The sequence below is a fragment of the Hypanus sabinus genome, chromosome 27 (genome assembly GCF_030144855.1).
Source record: "Hypanus sabinus isolate sHypSab1 chromosome 27, sHypSab1.hap1, whole genome shotgun sequence".
In the NCBI taxonomy this organism is placed as follows: Eukaryota; Metazoa; Chordata; class Chondrichthyes; order Myliobatiformes; family Dasyatidae; genus Hypanus; species Hypanus sabinus.
The window spans coordinates 3929017-3952638 of record NC_082732.1 but is presented as its reverse complement, the minus strand read 5'-3'; the positions used below and the strand labels follow the sequence as shown (position 1 = coordinate 3952638).

Genomic DNA, 23622 nt, shown 5'->3' with positions numbered 1-23622 from the left:
CTCCAAAGTGGTCATGTAGACCAGGATTCTAGTCACCCCAACGTTAAGGAAGCCTTATTTGACCGTTCTTTTGCAGCAAGAATGTTTAACCTCCTCTCTGGATCAGTGGCCCGAGGTAAATGGTGAACATGCTGTGTAATGTGAGGGCTCCACAGTTTAGCAGTGTAACAGTTGACTGTTAATGACTGTCAATGCATTTCAAATTCTAATTAAATAAATTGACTTTTTCTGCTTTTAGGTTCTAGTTCTACTGCAGTTCCCAGTGAGTACATCCTTCAAATCCTAAATATTGCAAATTTTAATTGCTCCATCGGACAACATCAAGAGTTTTTTGACTTGAATAACCTTGAAAGAGAGAGTGGGTCATCTTAGCAAACAAAAATTGCTACTTGTATTTGCCAGTCTTTGAGAACCCCCCAGGTCTGATTCAGATGGAATATATTTAGTTCTTTGCTATGCTAAGGGTAGTTGGGGAACTGTGTCTTGCATGGTGATTGGAGTTTTCAGTGAACAGATTTTCAGGGGACAGTTGTCGCAAATCGACCAGATTTAGCATTGTTTTATTAACAATCAGTATCAACTGAAGACTGAAATCATGAATAAGCGACACGCAGTGGAAAAGCTAGCCACAGTAACAGGAGGAAACAGCCAAGAGGGGAGGAAATGGAGAATCGGTTATTGGGTTCATCCACATCTGACCTAAAAGAGGCATTTGGTGGCAAGCTAGTCAGAACTCAGGAACAAAATTTTCCTGTAAGGAACAAAGACAACAATGTGAAATTTTCATATCATTAGCAATCAAGAGTTCTAAATTCAGTAGAAATCAAAAAAAAGTATACGTTCGTTTGTATGACAATTGTGATACTGATGATAAGCTGCTAATAACAAAAGCTAGAGGTTTATTGAGGAGAGGGTATAAGAAGCACGTGTGAAGGGGTCAGGATCGGGTCTGGAGTTGAGTGGATATTGTTCTTGTCAGTAGCCACCATTGGATTAGATGCATTACAGAAACTTAACAGCTCATCAGAGATTGCGTAACACATTACGCTCTGATATGCAACTTGTTGTAATGTATTCTGATACCAAATATATCTCTGCATGTATATTCTGCTTATATAGACAGCAGATGAATACCATCAGAAAATGCATTTCTTATTAATGTAATTCTTAATATCTGTCTCAGTCAGTAGCTTCAATACTGAATGGGCCAATGGTGATACTTGATTTCATAACATGTCTGTAAAGAAAAGCTGGACTGTCAGCTGAGTTAATGTCTTCAGTGGCAATCATTCACTCTGCCACCCTCTTACTATAGCTATCTATACTATGCTCACTTCTATGTTGTTCAAAATTCAAGTAACCCTTGTCATGAGTACTCCTCACTCTGCAATTTTTTTGGGTTTGAGAATGCATTATACCCACTCCAGTTTTGTGGTGCCGCGGGTGACAGTTGAAGCTCTTGTGGAGAGAGAAGACTCTTCACATAATGGCCAGGTGGTGATTGACATATAGAAATAGGCAATAACTTTCCAATTATAATTAACTGAAATTTTTTTCCTGCTTTTAGGTACTGCTTCCACTACAACTGCAGGCGAGTATATCCTTCTTTTCTAAATGCATAACTTTGACTGCGGTAAAAAAGACCTTATCATTTGTATTCAAGAGCTCCTTGATTATAATTAACGTGGGACACAGTTACAACTTTTCCTTCTGCAACAATTGGATGCATTTAGGTCATCAAACAGTCCGTAATTTTCTGTGGCAATAGAGAACAGGAATTTCACGAGTCAAGTGGGCTCCAGTGCTGTTTCAGTCCCCTTTTGCTTGTTCCAAGTGGTTAACATTCACTGACTGCTGTTTGACAGCAACGTCTATATAAGTGTGTACAACCTAATTGGACATGCTTTATGCAGACATATTTACAAAATTCTCCATGGGTGCAACGGGTAGAGTGAGGATGTAAAGACAATTAACTCCAAAGTGGTCATGTCGTCCAAGAATCTAGTTAGCAACCTTGAGCAAACCTTATTTGACCGAGCTTTTGCAGCAAAAATGTATAACCTCCTCTTCAGATTAGTGGATACTGAGATAAATGCTGAACCTGCAGTGTGATGTGCAGACTTGAAATAAAAATGAAATAATTTGTTTTGTTTCTACTTTTAGGTGCAAATTCTACTACAGCTTCCTGTGAGTATATCTTTCCCTTGCTAAATATTGCAAACTTCAACTACAGTTCAAAATCTCCATCAAACAACATTGTGTCTGGTTTGAAGTGTTTCTTGACTTTAGTAAACTTGTAACACAGAGTTGGTCTTCTTCACAAACAGTAATTACTGCTTGTAACTGCCAGTCTTTGAAGAATCCCAGGTTTCATTCAGAAGTAATATGTTTAGGTCACTGGTATGCTAAGGGAAGTAAAGGAACTGTGTCTTGCTTGGTGATTGGATTTTCAGTGCACAACTTTTTTGCAGACAGTGATCACAAAACCATCAGGTCCAGCATTCTTCTAATGACGATCAATTTCAGGTGAAGACTGAAATCATGAGTAAGTGACACACAGGGGAAAGCCACAGCAGCATGAGGAAGCAGCTGAGGAGAGAAGATATGGAGGAGCTGTAATTGGGTTAGTCCACATCTGGCATGTGTGAGTCATTTGAAGTTCTACTTGTCAGAACTCAGGGCCAAAATTTTCCTCTGAGGAAGAAAGACAAGTATGGGAAATTTTCATATCATTAGAAGACACAAGTTTTAAATTCAGTTAAAAAGCAAAAGCAAACGTATGTAAGGTCTCAGAAGCTGAAGGCAGTTGCAACTCTTGCAGAATATAAAGGAAGCAGGGAAGGAACATAACAGGAAATCAGGAGGTCTGAATACGGCCAGGAAATATCCGTTGTAAAAACGATTAAGGAAAATCCTGAGGTATTTAGTGCAAGCATTATAAACAAGAGGACAGCTGGAGAGTTGATAGGACCACTCAAGAAGAAAGGAAAGAACTGGAATTTACACCTAGAGCAAGATCATGTAGAAAGTAAGCTTATTCGGATCATTGGATCGATATTCACCAAATAGAAGGACATAGGTAGTTCTCTATGAAATGTGATTATTACAAATGTGGAGGTCATTACTGTTTAGAATGTCTGTTTAATTGTCTGTTTAATATCCCCGCTCTCAATTGTGACACCATCATAATAAAGTCTCTAACTGTAACCACTTAAAAAAGATATTTCAAGAGAAATAACCTTCTTTAGTATGTACCTGTGACAATGCCATAGTCAGCTGATCCATTTTGATGCCCAACCCTCCCATAACTTGTTACCCATTTGCATTAAACGTGCCACTATTGGATTTGCGGATACCATTTCACATAGAAACATAGAAAACCTACAGTACAATACAGGCCATTCAGCCCACAGAGCTGTGCTGAACATGTCCTTAGCTTAGAAATTACCTATGGTTACCAATAGCCCTCTATTTTTCTAAGCTTCATGTAGCTATCCAGGAGTCTCTAAAAAGACCCTATCATATCCACCTCCACCACCGTTACTGGAGCTCATTCCACACACTCACTAATCTCTGTGTACAAAAACTTACCCCTGACATCTCATCTGCACCTACTTTCAAGCACCTTAAAGCTGTGCCCTCTTCTGCTAGCCATTTCAGCCCTGGGACTATCCACATGATCAATGCCTCTCATCATCTTGTACACCTCTGTCATGTCACCTCTCATCCTCTGTTACTCCACCACTCAATCTATTCTCATTAGGCATGCTACCCAATCCAGGCAACATTCTTGTAAATCTCCTCTGCACCCTCTCCATGGTGTCCACACCCTTCCTGTAGTGGGGCAACCAGAACTGAGCACAGTATTCCAAGTGGGGTCTGACCAGTGTCCTATATGGCTGCAATATTACCTCTGGGCTCCGAAACTCAATTGATAAAGGCCAATGCACCGTATGTCTTCTTAACCACAGAGTCAATCTGCACAGCAGTTTTGAGTGTTCTGTGGATTCGGACCCCAAGATCCCTCTGATCCTCCACACTGCCATTAGTACTATATTCTGCCATCAAATTTGACCTACCAAAGTGAACCATTTCACACTTATATGATCTGAACTCCATCTGCCATTTCTCAGTCCAGTTTTATATCCTTTCAATCTCCGGCTGTACCTCTGACAGCCCTCCACACTGTCCACAACACCCCCAACTTTTGTGTCATCAGTAAATTTGCTAACCCATCCCTTCACTTCCTCATCCAGATTATTTATAAAAATCACAAAGAGTAGGGGTCCCAGAACAGGTCCCTGAGGCACGCCACTAGTCACTGACCTCCATGTAGAATATGACCCATCTACAACCACTCTTTGCCTTTTGTGAGCAAGCCAATTCTGGATCCACAAAACAATGTCCCGTTGGATCCCATGCCTCCTTACTTTTTCAATGAGCCTTGCTGAAATCTATATACTCTACATCTACTGCTCTACCTTCATCAATGTGTTTAGTCACATCCTCAAAAAAATCAATCAGGCTCATAAGGCATGACCTGCCCTTGACAATGCCATGCTGACTATTCCTAATCATATAATACCTCTCTAAATGTTCATAAATCCTGCCTCTCAGGATCTTTTCCATCAACTTATCAACCACTGAAGTAAGACTCATTGGTCAATAATTTCCTGGGCTCTCTACTCCCTTTCTTGAATTAGGGAACAACATCTGCAATCCTCCAATCCTCCAGAACCTTGTCCGCCCCCATTGATGATGCAAAGATCATCACCAGAGGCTCAGCAATCTCCTCCCTTGCCACCCACAGTAGCCTGCAGGTACATCTTATCCGGTTCCAATGACTTATCCATCTTGATACTTTCCAAAAGCTCCAGCACATCCTCTTTCTTAATATCTACATACTCATCAGTCTGAGCGAGTCCCTTCTTTATCACCTGCCTATCCTCCCTCTCTCACTGTCTCCAAGCTTTCTCCATTTGTGAGCCAACCACCTCTTCCTCCATCTCTTCAGTTTGGTTCCCACCCCCCCCCCCCCCCAGCAGTTCTAGTTTAAACTCTCCCCAATAGCCTTAACAAATCTCCCCGTCAGGATATTGGTCCCCCTGGGATTCAAGTGCAACCCATCCTTTTTGTACAGGTCACACCTGCCCCAAAAGAGGTCCCAGTGATCCAGAAATCTGAATCCCTGCCCTCTGCTCCAATCCCTCAGCCACGCATTTATCCTCCACCTCATTCTATTCCTATACTCACTGCCATGTGACACAGGCAGTAATCACGAGGATACTAACTGTGTGGTCCTGCTTTTCAATGTCCTTCCTAACTGCCTGTAGTCTGCTTTCAGGTCCTCCTCCCTTTTCCTACCGATATTGTTGGTACCAATATATACCAAACCTCTGGCCGTTCTCCTTCCCACTTCCGGATATCTTTGTAGCAATCAGAAACATCACAGAACCTGGCACCTGAGAAGCAAACTACCATCTGTGTTTCTTCCCTGCGTCCACAGAATCACCTGTCTGACCCCCTAACTATAGAGTCCCCTGTCACTGCTGCCATCCTCTTCCTTTCCCTACCCTTCTGACCCACAGGGCCAGACTCTGTGCCAGAGGCTCAGCCACTGTTACTTCTCCCAGGTAGGCAGTTCCCCCCCAACAGTACTCAAGCAGGAGTATTTATTGTTAAGGGGGACAGCCACAAGGGTACTGTCTAGCATCTGACTCCTGCCCTTCCCTCTCCTGACTGTTACCCACTTATCTGTCTCCCGAGACCCCGGTGTGAATTCCTGCCGATAGTTCCTCTCTATCACCTCCTCACTCTCCCTGACCAGATGAAGGGCATCGAGCTGCATCTCCAGTTCCCTAACGCGGTCCCACATCTATTGAAGAAAAAGCAGCAAATAATGGCCAATAAGGCTCATTGAAGTAATCATGGACAGAAGATATCTGATTGGAAGAGGAGGTATTGATGGAAGGAGATACAGAAAATGTGGACAATAATTTGGGAAACAATGACAATTCTGATATGATGACCTGCTAGTAATAACAAAAGCTGGAGCTTTATTGAGGACAATGGCATCCTATCTTCTGATGCTTTACATATCTTTTCTTCTTGACTAAATTCATCACCTCTCTGGACATCCAAGGTTCTCTTATATTTCCATCCCTGCCCTTCCTTCTAACTGGAACATATGTTTCTTGTACTTCATGCAATTGATCTATAAACACTCTCCACATGTCTAAAGCGGATTTGCCAGAAACAAGGTGTTCCCAATTGACTGTCCTTGGTTCCTACCTAATAACCTTGACGTAGTCCAATTTAAGACTCTCCTGCAAGGATTATACCTATTCAGGTCTATAGCTATCCTGAAAGTTAAGGAATTGTGGTCACTCTTCCCTAAGTGCTCACCCACTGAAAGGTCAATCACCTGGCCAGGCTCAGATTAGGAATGATTAGCAAAAGAGACTTCCCAGATACTTTCCTCACCAAGTCTGACGAGCCAGTGCTGAAGCCTCATGACTTAAACACTGGTCCCTCCAACAATGGCTGCTCCACTTGCCTCTGCCTTATTTTTATTCACCCTTGCTAATGGATCATGTTCATCGATTGGCAGCAATTCAAACACAGCAGGTGAGATCTAACAGAATTTGTATTCATTATTAATGTACTTTCTGTTTCTCATCTTCAGCCAATGCATGCAAAACTGAGTGGTTTGACCGTGATAACTACTCAGGACAGGGAATATGTGAAGATCTCACCAGTCTACAAAAAGCTTTTCCATACCGCATCTGTAATCACCCAATAACCTGTGAGGTGGAAACAGCATCAGGGTTTCCATCCTCACAGACTGGAGAGGACATTTGTAGGTACGTAACAAAGCTGATCACATCCTTTCACTGATATTATTTCATACTACAGAGCATTCATAATTTACCCATATTCTCGCACTGTGGTCAACAGGTGCGACATTGCTACTGGATTCTATTGTGTGTATACAGAGAAAAGTGATGGGAAGTGTAAAGATTACAGAGTACGATTTACCTGCACTGAATCTATCTGTAAGTATGGGACAATGGTAGACATTATTTTCAGAACATAAGCTTCAGTAGCAGGGATGAAAACTAATCTATTTTAATGTGTTCTTTGCTGATCATTCACTTTACCATCCCCAAGCTATCGGGATATTTGCTAAAAAACTTATTATACAAATGACCCAAACTTGAACACGCTGTCTTTGACCATCCTTTAAAATCGAGAATGAATTGCTTTCACTCTGGATTTGTGACTCCTGATGTGAGTGCTTTCCTGCCATCCACGGGGCCCACTTCATGCTGAGAGTCATGACCAGCACTGAAGGATCTCAGAGAGAGCTTTGCAGATGTAGACAGACGTTTGTCCAGTTAAGTATCCGTTTAGTTAGATACCTGGTTTAGTGTTTCACTATTCATTTTTGAATCAATACCTATTGTTCCCATTTTTAAACCTGTGTCTACTGTATCGCTCATTGGATCCTTGAACCTGCATTACATTTGGTGTTGTCATGGCAGAATCCAATAGTTGGACAAAAGATGAGTATTTTTAGATGGATGAGCAAGAGAGAGAACCCTCCCCCCAAATGAGAGATACCGAGTCCCTGGTTGGACAGATAATATCACAGGCTTTGGAAACCTTGCTAACCTCATGCAGAGCTATAGGCTGCCTATCAATTTGTCTGATCAGTTGGATTACCCTGTGGTTGAAACTGGACAGTACATCATGTCCATACTTAACTCACTAGGATTTCCCAGGAGAAAGGATAGCCAAAGGGACGCTTTCTGGCTGCTTAGGGCAGGGGTGCCAAAGGGGAGGATCAATGGGGTTCCCACTTCCAGCTTATATGAGATGTGGAAGGAACACTGCAAGGGGAATTCAGACAAGGGTAAAGCCAAGAGTGGGATGTCATCTTCTAATCCCTCCTCGGATAGTAGCATGCCTAATTTCTCGCTGGTTTCTGTGTCTCAAGGTCAGGATTCCGTATATCCCACAGTGGAGTGATTACAAAGGGCCTCCAGTGGCAGCAGGTGTCCACTAATAGGTGGCGTGCTCCCATCCCACTCCCATAGGGATGTAGTCAGAACTCCTGGCTAATATGTTTGGTGGCCCTTTCCCTGGCTGGAGACCTGAGGCCTTACATACCTATTGCGGTGCATTGGGGAAAGGGGAACGTGCAGGGATCGATGTCACTGGTAGATACTGGCACCGAGCACACCATCATTTCAGGCAATCCTGACATTTGGCAGGGGCTCTGGGTCTTTGGGGGGGCTCCCTTCTTCTTCCCTAGGATGTTACCCCGTAAACACACACAAAATGCTGGAGGAACTCAGCAGGTCAGGCAGCATCTGTTCTTCCAGCATTTTGTGTGTGTTGCTTGGATTTCCAGCATCTGCAGATTTTCTCTTAGTTGTGATTAGGTTTCTCTGCAGGCAGGTCTTGGAGCATGACAGCCAGGAGTCACATCTGTCTTAATGGCAGCATCTCCTGAATATTCTGAGCATGGATGTGTTGAGGGATAGATCGCTGCAGAAAAGTAAGGGCTATTTTCCTTTGGGGTAGACCAAGCAAAGGAGCTGGTGGAGTTGGCTAAGTGGGAGCCTTTGCTGGTTCTGCTCCCCTCGAAGCTGGTCAACGCCAACCAGTAAGAGAGACCAAAGAGTCTGGGGAGACTGTAGAAGCCCCGTTACATGAGGGAGTTATTTGCCCTGCACCTCTCCCTATAACACTCAGGGTGGCTGTTCCAGAATCGATTGACAGTTGAACAAACACACTCTGTGCCTCACAACCACTGTTCCAGATGTGGTGCCCATCACTAAGGACAGAGGGGAAGCATTGATGGGTGGCTACAGAGGCCCTTGCAGGAGGTAGTGCAGCAGGCATTGAATTACTTAGTGAACTCCCTGGGGGAGCGAGGGTGGTCCATCAACCCTTATAACAGACAGGAGATTCTGTGGATGTGAATGGGACACCCGGATGGTATGTTGCATCCTAGTTGCCAGCGTCAGGGATGAAACAGATCACGTCCACAACATTTTGGAAAGGGAAGAGGTGCTGCCAGATAACTTGGTACATATTGGTACCAATGACATAGGAAGGAAAAGCAATGAGGTCCTGAAAAGAGAATTTAGAGAGCTAGGTAAAAAGCTGAGAAGCAGGACCTCCCGAGTATAATTTCTGGATTGCTCTCTGTGCCACATGCCATTGAGGGTAAAAACAGGATGATTTGGCAGATCATTGCTGAAAAGCTGGTGCAGGGGGCAGGGCTTTAGGCTTTTGGATCATTGGGATCTCTTCTGGGGGAGGTATGGCTTGTTCAAAAGTGCACTTGAACCCGAGGGAACCAATATTCTTGCGAGCAGGTTTGTTAGAACTGTTGGGGAGGGTTTTAACTAATTTGGCAGAGGGGTGGGAACCAGAGTGATGGGACTCAGGATAGGACAGATGGTAAACAAGTAAAGATAGCATGCAGTCAGACTGTCAAGAAGGGCAGGCAGGTGATGGGACTTGGTTACAGCCAACAGACTGTGTATTAAGTCATTAGGGATGCAGAATCAGAAAGGTTAGCAAGTACATACTCAAGGTGTTGTATCTAAATGCAAGTAGTATAAGAAATAAGGTGGATAATCAATATTACAGATTGCCATATGTGATGTTGTGGCCACCACTGAATTGTGGCTGAAGGATGGTTGTAGCTGGGAGCTGAATCTCCAAGGTTACACGTTATATTAGAGGGATAGTAAGTTAGGCAGAGGGAGTGGTGTGGCTCTACTAGGAAAGAATGGCATCAAATCAGTTTCATAGGATTGAAAGATATTGAATCCTTGTGGGTTGAATTAAGAAACTGCAGGGGTAAAAGGACGTTGATGGCAGTTACAGTATATACAGGCCTTCCAACAGTGACTGGGAGGTGGACCACAGATTACAACAGGAAATAGAAAAGGAGAGTCAAAAGGGTAATGTTATGGTGGTCATTAGAGATTTTAACATGCAGGTCAATTGGGAAAATCAGGTTGGTAATGGATCTCAGGAGAGTGAGCTTGTTGAATGTCTATATGATGGCTTTTTTGAGCAGTTTGTTGTTGAGCCTACCTGGGGATCAGCTATACTAGATTTGGTGTTATGGAATGAACCGGAGGCAGTTAGGGAGCTTAAGGTAAAATAACCCTTAGGAGCCAGTGATCACAATATGATTGAGTTCAACTTCAAATTTGATAGGGAGAAAGTGAAGTCTGATGTATCAGTATGTCATTGGAGTAAGGGAAATTACAGTGGTATGAGAGAGCAGGTGGCCAAAGTAAATTGAAAGGAGCTGCTGGCAGGGATGTCAGCAGAGAAGCAATGGCATGCATTTCTGGGAAAAATGAGCAAGGTTTCCAAAAATAATGTAGTACTGGAATGGTAAAATAGTATAACCGTGACTGACAAGGGAAGTCAAAGCTATTGTAAAAGCAAAGGAGAGGGCATACAACACAGCAAAAATTAGTGGGAAGAAAGAGGATTGGGAAGTTTTTAAAAACCTACAAAAACCATGAGAAGGGAAAATATAAATATCAAAGCAAACTAGCAAATAATTTCAAAGTGGGTAGTGAAAGTTTTTTTCAAGTATGTTAAAAATAAAAGAAAAATAGTGGATCTCGGACTGCTAGAAAATGAAGCAGGAGAAATTAAAATGGGGGACAAAGAGGTGGCTGCTGAACTAAATGAGTATTTTGCATCAGTCTTCACTGTGGAAGACACTAGCAGTATGCTTAATGTTGTGTGTGAAGGTAGAGAAGTGGATGCAGTTACTGTTACAAGAAGGAAGGTACTCAAAAAGCTGAAAGACCTAAAGGTACATCAGTCACCCAGACCAGATGAACTGCACCCTAGAGTTCTGAAAGAGGTAGTGTTAGAGATTGTGTTGGCATTAGAAAACATCTTTCAAAAATCGTTAGACTCTGGTGTAGTGCCAGAGGACTGGAAAATTGCAAAGGTCACTCCATTTTTAAGAATGGAGGAAGGCAGCAGAAAGGGAATTTTAGACCAGTTAGCCTAACCTCAGTGGTTGGGAAGATGTTAGAGTCAATTGTTAAGAATGAGGTGATGGAGTACTTGGTGACACAGGAAAAGGTAGTACAAAATCTGCAAGGTTTCCTTCTGGAAAAATCCTGCCTGACAAACCTATTGAAATTCTTTGAGGAGATTACAAATAGGATAGATAAAGGGGATGCAGTGGATGGTGTGTATTTGGACTTTCAGAAGGCTATTGGCAAAGTGCTACATAGGCTGCTTACCAAGTTAAGAGCTCATGGTATTACAGGAAAATTACTAACATGGTTAAAGCATTGGCTGATTGCTGGGAGGCAGCGAATGGGAATAAAAGGATCCTTTTCAAGTTGGCAGCCAGTGACCAGTGATGCTCCACAGCGGTCAGTGTTGAGACCACTTATTTTTATGCTGCATATAAATGATGTAGATGATGGAATAGATGGCTTTGTTGCAAAGTTTGCAGATGATATGAAGATTGGTGGAGGGGCAGGTAGGTTTTGAGGAAACGGGTAGAATGCAGAAGGACTTAGACAGGTTAGGAGAGTGGGCAAGAAAGTGGTAAATGAAATACAATGTTGGAAAATGCATGGTTGTGCACTTTGGTAGTAGAAACAAAAGTGCGGACTATCTTCTAAATGTGGAGAAAATCTGAGATGCAAAGGGACTTAGGAGTCCTTGTGTAGAAAACCCTACAGTCTAACGTGCAGGTCAAGTCAGTGGTGAGGAAGGCAAATGCCATGTTAGCATTCATTTCAAGAGGTCTAGAAAATAAGTGCGAGGATGTGATACTGAAGCTTTATCAGGCACTGGTGAGGTATCACCTTGAGTATTGTGAACAGATTCTATGATGAGGGGGGATGTCATTGAAACATTTCAAATGTTGAAAGGCCTAAACAGAGTAGATGTGGAAAGGATGTTTCCCATGGTAGGAGAATCTAGGACAAGAGGGCATAACCTCAGGATAGAGGGGCGCCCTTTCAAAACAGAGATGCAGAGAAATTTCTTTAGCCAAAAGATGGTGAACTTGTGGAATTTGTTGCACACGCAGCTGTGGAGGCCAGATAATTGGGTATAATTAAGGCAGAGATTGATAGGTTCTTGATTGGACATGGCATCAAAGGTTACGGGGAGAATGCTGGGAACCGAGATTGAAGAAGAGAGAAAAAAAAGGATCAGCCATGATTGAATGGTGGAGCAGACTCGATGGGCCAGATGGCCTAATTCTGCTCCTTTGTCTTATTGGCTTATGGTCTTATAAGACACAGTGCCCTGCTCTTATAAGACCATATAATGTTCTTTCTAAATCTTTTTATTATTATTTGTAATATGGACAGAATACAAATGATATATTGATAAAGAAATTACCAACATACAAATTCCATTACATATGAAAAAAAACATACATAATAGTTACAATATAAATGAGTTTACCAAGACATAAGCCATAAAATACATGTATGAACATGGTAAGTCTAAATATTTCATAATATATGATATAAAAAAACAGAAAAAAGAAAGAAAAAAAAATTAAAAAATATATAATGCAAAACTAGCTAATCTACTAATCTAATAACTAATATAGAAGAAAAAAGAAGCAAAAAAAAAGAGAGAGGAAAAAAGGGGGCTGTTTATAATATCTCACAAAAATAAATATTCATCAATGCCATCACTTCCGGTCCTCTCAACATACATAAGCTAAAAGCTGGGAAATCAAATGAACTTGGCACAGGGTCATATTACATCATATGAAAATGTTGAATAAATGGTCTCCATAACTTTTCAAATTTAATAGAAGTCTCAAAAGCACCACTTCTAATTTTTTCTAAATTTAAACATAACATAGTTTGAGAAAACCAATTAAATACAGTGGGAGGATTAATTTCCTTCCAATTCTTCTAGCCATCAGAGTTAGAAATGCAATCATTCGACAGGCAGAAGAAGATAAATGCAGTGAGTCTAATATTGGTAAACCAAAAATTGCGGTAATAGGGTGAGGTTGTAAATCAATATTCAAAACTGCAGAAATAATATCAAAAATATCTTTCCAATATTTCTCCAAAAATGAACAAGACCAAAACATATGAGTTAAAGACGCAATTTCAGATTGACATCTATCACAAATAGGACTAATATGAGAGTAAAAATGAGCTAATTTCTCCTTGGACATATGGGCCCTGTGTACGACCTTAAATTGTATTAATGAATGTTTGGCACATAACGATGATGTATTAACTAATTGAAGAATTCTATCCCAATTCTCACTAGAAATAATAAGACTAAGCTCTCTTTCCCAATCCTTTTTAGTCTTATAAAGTGGCTCTGAATGTATCTTCATAATTATATTATAAAGTTTTGAAATAAGCCCTTTTTGAAAAGGGTCTAATTCAAATAAACTCTCCAAAATATCTGAAGGCACAAAATTTGGAAACGTAGGGAGTACAGAACTTAAAAAATGACTGATCTGTAAATATCTATAAAAATGAAATCTAGGCAAGTTATATTTGTTGGATAATTGCTCAAAAGACATGAAACAATTGTCCAAAAATAAATCAGAAAATCTTAGTAATCCCTTAGTTTTCCAAGCCGAATAAGATTGATCTATAATGGAAGGGTGGAAAAAACAATTAGATACAATAGGACTATTTAAAACGAATTGAGTCAACCCAAAAAATCTCCGAAATTGAAACCATATACGCAAAGTATGTTTAACTATCGGGTTGTCAATTCGTTTCGGCAATTTAGAAAGAGCAAAAGGGAGAGAAGTCCCTAAAATAGAACCCAGAGCATAAGCTGATACAGATTTAGTTTCTAAACTCACCCAACAAGGGCCGAAAGATCCACCCCCATCTTTCAACCAACATAACAAATATCTAATATTAACTGCCCAATAGTAAAATCTGAAATTAGGTAATGCTAACTCGCCTTCCTTTTTTGTCATCTGTAAATATATTTTATCTAACCTGGGATTTTTATTCTGCCATATATATGAAGAAATTTTAGAGTCAACATTAGTAAAAAAAGATTTCGGGATAAAAATTGGTATCGCTTGAAAAATATATAAAAACTTAGGTAAAATAACCATCTTAATAGCATTAATCCTACCTATTATGGATAAAGATAAAGGTGACCACTTAGTAAACAAACCTTTAATCTGATCAATTAAGGGTAAAAAATTAAATCTAAATAAATCTTTATGGTTTTTTGTCATTTTGATCCCTAAATAAGTAAAAGAATCATTAACTAATTTAAAAGGTAAATTTCCATAAATTGGGACCCAATTATTCAAAGGAAACAATTCACTTTTATTAAGATTTAACTTATACCCAGAAAACTCACTAAGTTGAACCAATAATGGTAAAACTGCTGGGATGGATTTCTCCGGGTTAGAAATGAATAGTAATAAACCATCTGCATACAAAGATAACTTATGAATGTCTGTCCCACGATTAATACCCAAAATATCCTGTGATTGTCTGATGGCAATTGCCAAAGGTTCTAAGGCAATGTTAAATAGTAATGGACTAAGAGGACATCCTTGTCTAGTGCCCCGAAATAGGCGAAAAAAGGGAGATCTTTGATTATTGGTAAACACTGAGGCTACTGGAGTATGATAAATCAATTTAATCCATGATATAAATATCGGACTAAAATTAAACTTCTCCAACACACTAAATAAGTAAGGCCATTCAACTCTATCAAATGCTTTCTCCGCATCTAATGAAATCATGCATTCTGAAGTGCCATGTGAGGGAGTATAAACAATATTCAACAATCTCCTAAAGTTAAAAAAAGAATAGCGATTTTTAATAAAACCGGTTTGATCATCTGAAATAATTTTGGGTAATACCTTCTCCAATCTAGATGCCAGTAACTTGGAAAAAATCTTGGAGTCTACATTCAATAAAGATATAGGTCTATAGGAAGCACAGTTAGTAGGGTCTTTATCTTCAATATTAGAGAAATGGAAGCTCTATAAAAAGATTGTGGCAAATTCCCCAATCTAATGGCTTCCTCAAAAACCTACCTAACCAAGGGGAAAGAGTAGCGGAAAAAATTTTTTAAAATTCAACTGTATAACCATCTGGACCCGGTGCTTTCCCAGAATTCATTGAGGAAATAGCCCCTTTAATTTCTACATCCGTAATAGGAGTATCCAATATTAAAAGATCATCAGATGATAATCTTGGAAAATTTAATTTCCCAAGAAAATCAGACATGGTATTATGATCTTGAGGAAATTCAGATTGATACAGGGAGGTATAGAAGTCTTGAAATGCCTTATTTATCTCATTATGATTAACTGTCAGATTCCCATTCTGCTGACAAATCTTAGTGATTTGACGTTTAACCAAAGCATTCTTCAATTGACTAGCTAACAGTTTACCAGATTTATCACTATGTATATAAAAATCAGATTTAGTTTTCATTAATTGATTTTCAATCGAGGATGTAAGTAATAAACTGTGTTCCATTTGAAGTTCAACCCTTTGTTTGGAAAGGTCCTTACTAGGAGCAATCGAATATTTCTTACCAATCTCTTTAATTTTATCAACCAATAGAAGAGTTTCCATCTTAGTACGTTTCCTCAAACCAACAGAATAAGAAATAATCTGTCCACATATATACGCTTTAAGAGTGTCCCAAAGTGTTCCGCAGGAGATATCATCTGTAGAATTAGTTGAAAAGAAGAAGTCGATCTGCTCCTCCATAAATTTTATAAAGTCAGAGTCTTGCAACAAGGTAGAGTCAAATCGCCATTGTCTGGCATTAGAAGCTGTATCTGTAAATTTCATAGAAAGTAATAATGGAACATGATCAGAGATAGCTATACTATCATAGTTACAACCGGTTACCAATGGAATAAAACAAGAGTCTACAAAAAAATAATCAATTCTCGAATAAGAGTGATAAACATGTGAGAAAAAAGAAAACTTTTTGTCTTTAGGATGCCGAAATCTCCAAATATCAAAAACTCCATTGTCAGTCAAATAAGAGTTAATACAAGTGGCCGACTTATTAGGTAAAGTCTGAATAGATAAAGATTTATCCATCAGAGGATTTAAACAACAATTAAAGTCACCACCCATTATTAACTTATATTCGTTTGGATTGGGTAAAGAGGTCAATAAGGACTTAAAAAAGTCAGGACAATCCACATTTGGAGCATAAACATTAACCAAAGCAACCTTTTTATTACAAAGTAAACCCATAGTTAACAAAAATCTACCATTCGGATCCAAAAAAATATCATGTTGAACAAATGGAATAGAGGAGTCAATAAAAATTGAAACTCCTTTTACTTTAGCATTCGAATTTGCGTGATACTGTTGACCCCGCCAAAATCTAAAAAAAATGAAATTTGTCCTCCTTCCTCACATGAGTTTCTTGTACAAAAATGATATGAGCATTAAGTCGTTGGAATACTTTGAAAACCTTCTTTCATTTAATTGGATGATTTAAACCATTAGTATTCCAAGACACAAAATTAATGGTCTGAGCCATAATTCTAAAATCAACCCTTTGGTATAGAAAGGGTTAACCAACTTATAAACTCATGCAACCGGAAGAGGAACAAAAGTAAAGAGAAGACCCGGAAGTGACGACAACACAGACATATTTGAAGTTCAAAAACAGCCCAAATAAAAAAACTAACACAAACTAGTGCAAAAAAAAATAGAATTAGAAAACAGACCATCCCCCCACCCCCCAAGAAAAAGAGAAAAAGCCAAAATATGACTTAAAAAGGAAAAAGTAAGACTAATCCTACCCCCATGTCAGCTGAAGAACACTCCATATATAAAGGATATATACAAAAGAATCACCCCAACTTTAAAAATTAAAATCGCTATAATAAAAACCATATTTCTAAGTATAGTTAGTTGTAAAAAAAAATAAAAATATAGTCACTAAAAAAAAATTATAAATCGGGCTCTAGCCCAGACAAAACAAAAAATATTTAAGCTATGATAAGCGATGCATTGTAGGAAGAAGACGAAAGAAAAAAAACGCCATTTTAAGCAAAACCAAAAATCTTTTTCAAAAAACCACCATCTTAATCAAAGAAAAATTCATCTTCAAAGAATTAAAAATATACCTTCGAAGGAGCAAAGTTAATGGACAAGTATGTAGTATAATGGTTAAAGTGTATAAGGCAGAACAATTAATATGATGAAAACACACTTTAACTTAAGTGTAAAGTATAGGATGAACCTACACCAATAACCAGATTTTAATTCTGGTTTAAGAGATCGAGAACCATTTTACATGATCAGAATCGTTCATTTATTAGAGACCGGTGTCTGTAGCAGTAGGGAAGTTCTCCTCCAGATATTTTCTCGCTTCTGAAATTGAAAGAAAAACCTGTTGTGGAGCATTCGACGGAGATATTCGAAGCTTCGCAGGGTATAGGAGCGCAGGTTTCAGATTTTTCTCATAGCATTCAGCCATCAACGGTTTAAAAAGAAGCCTTCTTTTTAAAAGGTCAGGGCTAAAGTCTTTGACCAGGCGGAAGCAGAATTCTTTGAATTTAATCATTCCTGCCCGACGAGCTGCTCGTATAAGTTGCTCTTTATCATGTACATAATGGAACCGGACAATTACCACCGAAGGTTTGTCTGTAGCACTCGGTCATCGACGCCGAATTCTATGTGCCTGATCCAATAAAGGAGGGTTATTCGGGAAAATCGTCGGAAACGCTTCTTTTAGAAGTTGAGCAAAATATTTCGAAGGGTCGTCTTTTTCTATGCCGTCTGGAAGACCAAGTATACGTAAGTTCTGTCTTCTGGACCGATTCTCAAAATCGTCACTCTTGGCTTTAAGGGATTGCATCAGCTTAATGGTCGAAATTAAATCCTGTTGCAGTTTTTCAATAGTCAAATCTCGCTTCCAAGCATCTTCTTGCAGAGATGCAATAAGAGCTTGTTGCTGTTTAATTACTGAATCCGTCTTAACCATGTACTCTTGAAAAGCCTTTATATCTTCTTTAAAAAATTGTTGTAGTTCACCAAATTTTTTATCCAAAACCTCCATAAACAATTCATAAAGTTAATTAAGTTTGTTGTAGCGGAGCCTGCTTCTTTCCGTTACAGTTCTGATTGCGTCCAGGATCCCATCCCTTAGACCTAAGAGACATTTCTGTTTGCATATCTTCAAAAGTTCACAACAAACTCTTGGCAGTAAGTTCAAAAAAAAAATTAACAAAGAAACTTTTGGTATAGGTAAAAATAAGCTGAATAAGGGTGATCAAAGGTTAAAAAAAAGTAAAGGTTATGGAGCGAATCCAAAACAGTACTCACTCCATGAGCATCTCCAGCTGACTCCCTGACCATATAATGTTCTATTCCCAGGAATACAGAGGCATTCTGGACAGTGGGAGTTTCCAAAAAGGCTAAGCTGAAGGTTCTGAAAACCATCATCCTCACCTCTAACGAAGAGATGCAGTGTTTTGTTGGAGTCCCGGGTTAATGGTGCCAACATTTACCCATCTGACCATGATATTATCCTTCCAATACCAGGTTTCCCATGAAAAGACCATTCTCCAATGGGGTCCTGAACAGCAGGCAGCTTTTGAGACTGCCAAACAGGGCCATGGAACAGGCTCTCCCATTACCCCATGAAAGAATGGCATACCCTTTGGCCTGCAGGTTTCGACCACCCCTCGCTGAATGGAGCCTGTGGCAGGTTTTGAAGGGCACCACCTCCCTTTAGGGTTTTGAACTAAGACTCTCCCTGAGGCAGCAACCCGATACACTGAGACACAGTTATTGGCCCTTTATTTGGCTTTGCAGCACACATCAGACAGCCTCTGAGTCGGCCGTGCTGCAACTGCAACTCCCTATCATGCAGTTGGTAAAGTCCGACGATGTGACTCACAAAAAGGACACGATCGTCAAATGGAAATGGTACGTCGCAGACAGGGCCGAGGAAGGTCCAGACGGGATGAGCCGGATCTTTGAGCAGGTTATGACCTTGCCCATTAGTCACCATTGCACTCACGATAAGTTTTCCACAATGAACCCCTCATCCATGCAGTGGGGTAAGCCATACAACAAACTGACTCCTGAGGTAAAACAACAAGTTTGGTTCAGCTACAGCTCCAGCCATTGGCAGAGTGGCAAGCAGTAGTGGATGGCTGTGGCTCTCCATCCTGCAACGGGCATGGTTGCATGAAAGAGGGGGAGGGGGATCCAGCCAATTGGCTGAATTGGTGGCCATAACTCTGCCCCTTCAAGAATGAAGCGGGCCTATCAGGATCTATGCTGACTCCTGGGCAGTCGCTAATGGCACGGTGGTATGCATGCCTCAGTGGCACGGGAAAATATGGGAGGTGCATGAGTGACCTTCTTGGGAATGTATCAGGAGGGATACATGCCAGTGGCAGATTACTATCGACAATGTAGATGCCCAAACTTTTCAGGAAACCAAGGAAGCCATTCATAACATTGCTGTAGGTAGAGCGGCAGAAGTCAAGATGGTCACTTTGTGTTCCGAGGAGGAGGACTGGGCACACCAGAAGAGTGGCCATTTGCAGATGAATGCAACTTATGACAAGGCCCGAACTGCAGCCACAAATTGCTTGACCAGCCAACCCACTAAACCTAGGGGTTGGCCGGCAGGTCCCTCCAGGCATATTCGGAGGAAAGAGGAGGCAGTCAGATAGAACCATAGACCATTACAGCACAGGCCTTTTGGCCCTTCTTGGCTGTGCCGAACCACTTTTCTGCCATGTCCCACTGTCCTGCACTTAGAACATATCCCTCCATACACCTCTCATCCATGTACCTATCCAAGATTTTCATAAATGTTAAAAGTGAGCCTGCATTCACCACTTCAATTGTCAGCTCATTCCACACTCCCACCACTCTCTGCGTGAAGAAGCTCCCCCTAATGTTCCCTTTAATCTTTTCCCTTTTCACCCTCAACCCATATCCTGTTATTTGTATCCCCTAGCCTCAGTGGAAAAGGCCTGCTTGCATTCACTCTATCGATACTCATCATAATTTTATACACTTCTATCAAATCTGGCAGATCAATTACATTGGGACTCTGCCATGCCAAAATAAAAAGCGGTATGTGCTGACTAGGATTGACATGTATTCCGGAGTTCAAGCCACAAGGCCACGTGTCTGTGCTGAGCCAGAACACGCCATCACAGAATTACAGCATTTGTCATCAATAACAATGGCTCACATTTTATGGGAGCTAAGGTCCAGGATTGGGTCAGAGAATCTGGTATTTCCTGGGTGTTTCACATTTCATGTTACTTGCAAGCAGTGGGGCTAATCAAACGTATGAATGGGTTATTGAATCAAGAAATAAAGCTACTGACCCCTACCCACACCCTCCAGGGGTGGCTGAGGATGCCACAGGAAGCAGTGGATCCCCTGAACTCCCAGCCGGCAAGTCCGGGTGGATCTCTGATGTCCTGTTACTTAGCGGTGTCAGATCCTCCGAAGTTAGAGGAGGTGGAGTTGGAGGAGTAATTGGGGAAGGGTTGGGTACAGCAACCACAGGGGCCACTGGATGGGGGAGATATCGTAGCACACAGACTGGAGGTTGCATTGCCAGGGAAATGCAGGAATGACATGTTTAAATGCCCAACGATTAACCAAGAGAGAGTGAAGAAACACACAGAAAGTGCTGTAGGAACTCACCTAGGCTAGGCAGCACGTAAGGAAAAGAGTATACATGCAGTCGATATTTCAGCCTGAAACCCTTCATCAGGACTTTTCCATGGATGCTGGCTGGCCTGCTGAGCCACCGCCCCCCCCCCCCCCCACCCCAGCTCTGTGTGTGTTGCTCTGGATTTCCATCATCTGCAGATATTCTGGTGTTCAAGAGAAAGTGAATGTGTGTTTCTCTACATTACAGAATGGCAAAGCGGTGGATGCTGGCGGCAGTGGTTTCGATGTAATTTGCGGTGGGCAGTCCTACAACACGTTCCTGCAAGAGACGTATGAATATGAAAACAGGACTCACATGTCGGACTGCTGGATTTGTTTGCGAACACTGAACCACACCGCAGAAGGAATGCCATTAATAATGATCCTTTTTAGGAAAAAGACTTGGGGAAATTATCCAGCTTATCGGGGTTCTGATTTGGGAAAAGCCGGGAGGGAGTGTCTAAACCAACCTACTTCACCCCACAGTATGGCTGCGGTTTTAAAGAACGAGCCTTAATAGACCCCAGTGGAGTGAGAGTTTTAAGGGCTGGTACTTCCCTATGTATATTTTATTTAATTCCAAGGTTCCGACTGTAAAGGTAATTCCTGACCCAATAGTGAAGGGAAAGGAATGTTGGTGCAGACATTATGATGAGCACAGGTTAAAGCAAACAGTGGGATACAGCGAGTGCAAACAGGAAAGGTACCCTGTGATGGCCATATCTATACCGAGGGGTCCTATAAAGGTGTGTACTCCTTGGACGCTGAATGGCACTTAGTGGATATGCATCACTCGGACCTAGCTGTGGCTTCCACTGGGGTGGTACGGTTGCTGCTATCTAGGATATGTGGTGCCTTTGATACATCACCTCAGTCATCTGGATGAACACCCTGCTTATGTGGGTCAGTGTAATAAGTGGGCTATTATGGAGGCAAAACCATTTTAGATGATAGCCTTTCCCATGTATGGTACCACTAAGCTGTCTCAGGAAATTATACACATGATCTCTGCAATAGAAATGTTGGCTGTCGAAACAGATACTGAGGAAACTTTAACTGAGGTATCTGCCAAGGGGGTAGCTATTCAAGTGGTTGACGTGCAAAATCAGATGGCCTTAGATTACCTACTTGCAGAGAAAGGTGGTACTTGCGCTGTTATTAGTCAAGATTGCTGCACTTACATTCCCGATGAGTCGGGGAACATTACTCAGCTGGCTGATCACTCTAAACAATTGGTGAACAAAATTATGAAAGCAAGGTACCAGTTCCATAACTATTTCACTCTGGGGGGATGTTAGTGGCCTTATGGGGCTCCGGAAGGTTGGTGGACTACTATAATATACTAGAAGGTAACTATTGGGCTTGTAATACTGGGTATTATACTTCTGTCTTGTATCTGTAGTTTATTAGCCTGAGGGGCAGATTGTCACAGTGTCACAACTTTCGAGGGATGATTTTCCTGTTGGGTCATGGCTTATTTTAGTTGAAAACCACTTTCATTGTGCTGATTGGTTCATTTAAAGTCTGCAGTGCTCTTTTCCCATTGGTTGGCTGATGCACCACGACACCCATTCCCATTCCGGGCACCCAGGGGGAGGAATATAAAAGGTAGCACATGTGGAGGGGTCACCCTCTTTCTTTCCTTCCATCCACAGGGCCCACTTCATGCTGAGAGTCATGACCAGCACTGAAGAAGCTCTGAGAGAGAGCATTGCAGACGTAGATGGGCGATTGTTGAGTATCTGTTCATAGCATGCTTACTTCTTGGGTTTTATAAATTGGGGAGTTTTAGCCGAGTATCCATTCATTTAAAGGGTAACATTGTACAGTGTAGTGGTTTTGGGTAGCTTAGGAATTGCTGCTGCAGTTCTACACTGCAGTCATTGAGTCTGTCCTGTGCACCTCCATCACTGTGTGGTTTGGAGCCGCCACCAAGCAGGATAGAACCAGACTACAGCGCACAGTGAGGACTGCCGAGCGCATCATTGGAGACTCCCTGCCCTCTGTTGTGGACCTGTACTCTTCCAGGTTGAAGAAGAGGGCGGGGAACATCATAAAGGACTCCTCCCATCCTGCACACGGACTGTTTGAACTGCTTCCGCCTGGTAGGCGCTTCAGATCCCTCCAGACTAAGACTAATAGGCACTGGAGAAGTTTTTTCCCTACTGCGGGGCACTCCCTACTGCGGTCACTTTGCTGAACAGTTATCTGCTGGTTAACTGTCAGCTAACTATTACTTGGATTGCACTACCTGTATGTATCCTCTATATTTTCATTTATATTTAACATTATTATCGTTATGAGCAGAGAGACAACATCTGCCGGAAGTAAATTCCTTGTATGTGCACAGATACTTGGCGATTAAAGTCTGATTCTGACTATTTATTTAGTTAAATGCTTGTTTAGTTGGACACCCTATTTAGTGTTTCACTGTTCATTTTTAAATAAATACCTAATGTAGCCATCTTCAATCTGTGTCCCCTGTTTCATTCATTGGATCCTCGAACCTGCTCTCCCACATTACAGAAGACTCTTGCACAGATGGACTGGGTGATGGTTGTCATTTATTAACTGTAAATACTTTTCAAATTATATTTAACTGAATTGTTTTGTCTTTTTAGTTGTTGCTGCTACATCTCCTGGTCAGTACATCCTGACCAGTCTAAACAGGGCAAACACAGTACAAAAGTTCCATATAGCTTTATTGTATGTATTTTAAGATCTGCTTGATATTAATAAACTTGAAGCACAGCTACAGCACAGCAACAACATTGTCATAAGACATTTCCTCCTGGAATAATTATGATATATTTAGATCAATCATTCTCTGAATCAGTCTGATCCAGCAATTGCAACAGGTAGGCTCCCATGTGGTTCTGTTACCCCACTCACAGCCCCAAGT

At 41.1% G+C, this 23622-nt stretch overlaps 1 protein-coding gene across 1 annotated transcript in view; it reads left to right on the top strand.

Annotated features, from left to right (window-relative positions):
• Positions 1–23176, top strand: part of LOC132381897 (mucin-2-like) — a 141491-nt gene extending 118315 nt beyond the window's left edge. The window contains exons 38-41 of the mRNA XM_059951608.1: positions 2164–2187; positions 6686–6863; positions 6958–7055; positions 20929–23176. Coding sequence (XP_059807591.1) covers positions 2164–2187; positions 6686–6863; positions 6958–7055; positions 20929–20930 — 302 coding nt within the window. The 3' untranslated portion in view covers positions 20931–23176. The remainder of the gene's footprint in view (positions 1–2163; positions 2188–6685; positions 6864–6957; positions 7056–20928) is intronic.
• The last annotated feature ends 446 nt before the right edge of the window (positions 23177–23622 follow it).